Source organism: Mercenaria mercenaria, chromosome 13, assembly GCF_021730395.1.
Source record: "Mercenaria mercenaria strain notata chromosome 13, MADL_Memer_1, whole genome shotgun sequence".
Taxonomy (NCBI): Eukaryota; Metazoa; Mollusca; class Bivalvia; order Venerida; family Veneridae; genus Mercenaria; species Mercenaria mercenaria.
This window is the reverse complement of record NC_069373.1, coordinates 55,637,351-55,641,654: the sequence shown is the minus strand read 5'-3', so window position 1 is coordinate 55,641,654 and position 4,304 is coordinate 55,637,351. Positions and strand designations below refer to the sequence as shown.

Here is a 4,304-nt window from a genome sequence, read left to right as displayed (position 1 = left end):
AGTCTTTAAAAAATTGTTCCCGGTAGCATGCTAAAAAAAAATAGGGTAGGTACGTCCGATTTTTTAAAATTATTTTTTAAGAGACATCAGCAAGCTGATTTCTAACATCACTGACCACGTTTAAAGCATAAAAAGTGCAGTTTTGCAACTTTTTGTTAAAGAGTTGTTCAAAAAAAATCTCCAAGGAATAAACGGAAAACTTCAGAAAAGATAAACTAAATTTCACATATGTATACAGTATTTTCAGTTGTATCAGTAACGAAAATAATCGACATAACTTTCAGTCATGATCATCGTGCGAATAACGAAAATAATCGGCACGACCGTCGTGCGAATAACGAAAATAATCGGCACGACGGTCGTGCGGATAAGGAAAATTACCGGCACGAACGTCGTGCGGATTGCCTCTGCCTTTTTCATGCGTCTACTGATCTAGATTAAAAACCTCTACCATACAGTTAAACTTTTATTTTTGGCAGCAGCAATTACGGACGGTCGGCGGGTAAAATGAAAATAAAAGTACTGAAAATGACTTTTATTTTTATTTTGTTTTGTCAAAAAATGCTGGCCTTACGGTCTATGGGGAAAAAAGAAAAATCTTAGATTATACCTTTAAAATACATTTTACTCAAAAAAAGGAAAAAAAGGTCTAGAGATATTGATATATGGTAAATAAATATAATTTTTTGAACGATTTTACCGATACTGATAATTCAGAAACGAGGTAAACGTAATAGGTGGAACAGACTTTAGAATACGAAATCGAAACTAGAATGTTCCCCATATGGTATTGAATTAATTAAACGGCCGAATAACCCCGAACCCACTCTATATTCTGTAGTAAATACATCAAGAAATATGACAATTAACTGCATAATCAATAATTTGTGGCAAATTTGCTAACACCACCAGAAAAAAATAAGGATTTTTTTGAAAACTGAGTAAAATGCTGATAGTTTAGTCAATACTGGTTTCCCAGTAGTTTCCGGACCCAAGTAGTTTTCCGGACCTTTCACATTTCGTGCTGTATAGACTTTATGCCGAAGTAAAACATCTGGGTAACAATATCATATTATCTAGACATTTGTTGCCTCTAACTAGCAGCGAAAACCTAGCATCACTGAACTTATTTATTATTTGAAAATCCCGGTTGTTTTAACTTACTTCAATGTAATGTTTACAAAAGAGATTGTCAACCGCAGGGGAATTCCAGTTACAGTGTGCATGCGCAGAAGTTGAGGCCCCTTGAAGGTAAACATCAGTCAATTGATGCTCCCATTTACAGACGATTCAGTAAAAACTTACTGATAGTAATAAAATAAAACAACGAAAGTCAGAAAAATCGACCTTTTCACTTAACTACCATATTCAATCATTGATTAAAAATAGGAACCAAAATAGACAGGGATTTACCTACGATACCGTCTATCAATCAAATTTTCAGCATCAGTGTCCATGCCCGAGTGGTCAGGGCGTTAGACTACCAATTCTGAGACCGGTCTTGTTGTTTTTTAGAAAATAGTTGTTAATTGTATTAAAAGTTCTTAATTTCTTTTTTGTAATATTACCAGTTCGCTCAATACGTCCCGTCATTTTAGCATGACGTTGCAAACGTAATTAGACGTAACTGTAATGAGCATATTATAAATCTAGTATAAATCGCAGCATCCCCACTTTACCAGTGTCAGATTTACACAATATTTCAACTCAGTTGGAGTGAACCTACCACAAACTGAGCATACTTCAGTGTCATCTTCATCACCAGAATCGGAAATTATTGAGGCTGGGGATTCTACATCTGCCTTCCGATTATTGCTGGATGTGCTAGGTTGTTGTACAGGCCTAGGAGACTTAGGTATATTCAACAAAGGTAAGTCTTTCTTTTGATGTTTTTTAGGTGTTTTTGACCTTGAGCTTGGTGTTTTCTGTTGGGCAACGTGGTCTTTCATGTTTTCAAACACTGTGTCTTCAGTTATTGGCTTTCCTCCCACGACCTTACTAAGTGCCCTCCTGACCTTGGCAACAGTGACGTTCTCTAGGATTTGACCGCCCCTTTTCTCTAAAAAGATCCTAGCTTCAGACATGGTTGTTTCATTTTTTGGATCAGATTTGTCACCTTGTAGCTCATCAGGACATGTGCTAGATTCAGGACGTGGCTGAAATGTCAATGACGGAGCTATGGATTTGTCATTGATGACATCAGGATTGAAGGGGTATATTCCACATCGCCTGAATGCTGACTGGATGTTTAAAGGTGTCAGAGTAGAGTTGTATACCTTGCTCGCGATGCGGCCCACCTCGTACCGTGTGACTACACGACCACCTGACTCCCTCATGTGGTGGTGGCAAGCTGCGTTCCAGCCAACTTCAAATGGACCAAAGCATGATACGTCCATAGGCTGTAACAAGTGTGAGCAATGTGGCGGAAGTACGAATAAAACTATGTGCTGATCTCGTGCCCACTCTACTAATCCAAGTGATACTAGCTCTTATGACCATCATAGAGTATCAATACTGGGCTGTCATTGTTTTGTGCTGGCAAAAGTGGCTCTACATGCTCCTTCATATATTTTCCGAAGATCTCTGTGTTGGACCAACCGGATTCTGATACAGTTCCATCGGCCCCTGGTGCTGCCCCTTCCATCAGTGCTCGCTGCATCCTAGCTCCCGGAAAAATGAAAAATGGTGGGATCTGTTGACCTAGAGCATTGCCACCGCCAATAACAGTTACTGTTTTGGACCTTCCGGCTGTTACGGCTTGCGTCTTGTAGTGAGCACCTGCAACAATCTTTGGAGGTTTGTGTTCCAGATTAAGGCCTTTTTCATCAATGTTAAGAATGTGGGAGGGCTTATCCTTCAAATTGTACTTAGTAAGTATGGAGTTAAGTTCATTGAAATACCTGTCAATAGTAGGACGTGTTGCATATTTTGCACGAGCAATTTCTAGACTGCGTGGCTTTTTCACCTTTAGTTCTGGCCACCTATCAAGAAAACTGTAAAGCCATGTAAGGCTGAATGGTTTGCTTTTCTCCCGGATTCCCAAATGTACTGCATAGTCTGTTGCCAGATTGATTGTCTCTTGTCTTGAATAGCCAAAACCTATCTCAGCCATTGTCATCAAATGTTTGCAGAGAAAAGCTTCTTGCTCTAATGTAAACATGGTTTGAGGACCAGACCGAACAGTATCAATGTGTACTCTGCCCTTCACTCTATCTTTCAGTGTAGTGATTGGGATATTAAAACGTTTGGCAACTCTCTCAACAGGTAATCCTTGTTCCACCACTACAGCATATGCCTCATGCAAATCACTGGCAGAGTATGACCTGTACTTGCCCCGAACATTTGCCTGGGTCTGCAAACAAAACACAAAAAGCTGACAATGCTCGTAACAAAGTACTATTTACGGAACAAACTTTTGGGCACACCCTGTATATAATTTTTGACGTATCACGTGACCAGTTATGAGAATTATTACTATAGCAGACGTACAGATGTTTCTTTGAAGATATTTTTATGAAAAGGTAGATTTATCAACATTTTTGTAACAGGTATTTTAGGAATAGTAAAAGTAGTAAAATTTTACATTATTGTCACAGAAATCGATATTTTACCTGTCTAATTTCCATTTTGAACACTTTGACAGCTCAGCGTGTGTATTCGGTGTTTGTTTACTTCCGGGAGGGCGGAGCTTCATGAAATCACGCGAGATCTCGATTTTAAAGGGGAATAACTAACACCGTCGAAAATGTAAATACGTCGAAAATGTAAGATGCCAGGATATATTTGTTAAATTCTTGAAATATTCTTTTCTAATCATCATCTCGCCTTAGAATTATGTTTTCATTTTGAATATATGTAACGAAATCGGAAATGTTTGCTTTTAGAATAAGGTTACAGCTGTGCAATGAAAGGTCCGGAAAACTACTCGGACTAACTGAGATATTAATGGAATTAATTGGCCCCTTTGAGGCCTCATTTACAATTGTGTTATGAACACAAGTGTAATACGAATTATGCATGGTGTTAATGAAGAACCTAGGTTTTTTCTGTGAAAAATTTATGTTTCTACTATGTTTTGTTTGAAAGTTACATGCAAAAAATAGCGATTACGGTCCGGAAACTACTGGGAAACCAGTATGCGTTCAAATCACTTGAAATTTTCAGTGTGTCAGTTTTGAACCATTCCTGTCTAGAAAATAACAAACATTAAATTATTTGACAACTTTAAGGCAAAAAACGAGAATATGAGAAACCCTGAGAATACGAGAAACAGGGATAATTGAATTTGAAGTGTGATCTATCCG

At 38.1% G+C, this 4,304-nt stretch overlaps 1 protein-coding gene across 1 annotated transcript; it reads right to left on the bottom strand.

The window, feature by feature from the left end:
* Positions 1 to 2,482: 2,482 nt before the first annotated feature.
* LOC123560068 (uncharacterized) lies at positions 2,483 to 3,779 on the bottom strand. Its single transcript, XM_045352327.2, has 2 exons — positions 3,612 to 3,779; positions 2,483 to 3,352 (listed from the first exon to the last, which is right to left on the bottom strand). Exons 1-2 carry the CDS (start codon positions 3,624 to 3,626, stop codon positions 2,483 to 2,485), a joined length of 885 nt encoding a protein of 294 aa, XP_045208262.2. The 5' UTR covers positions 3,627 to 3,779.
* Between the last annotated feature and the right edge of the window lie 525 nt (positions 3,780 to 4,304).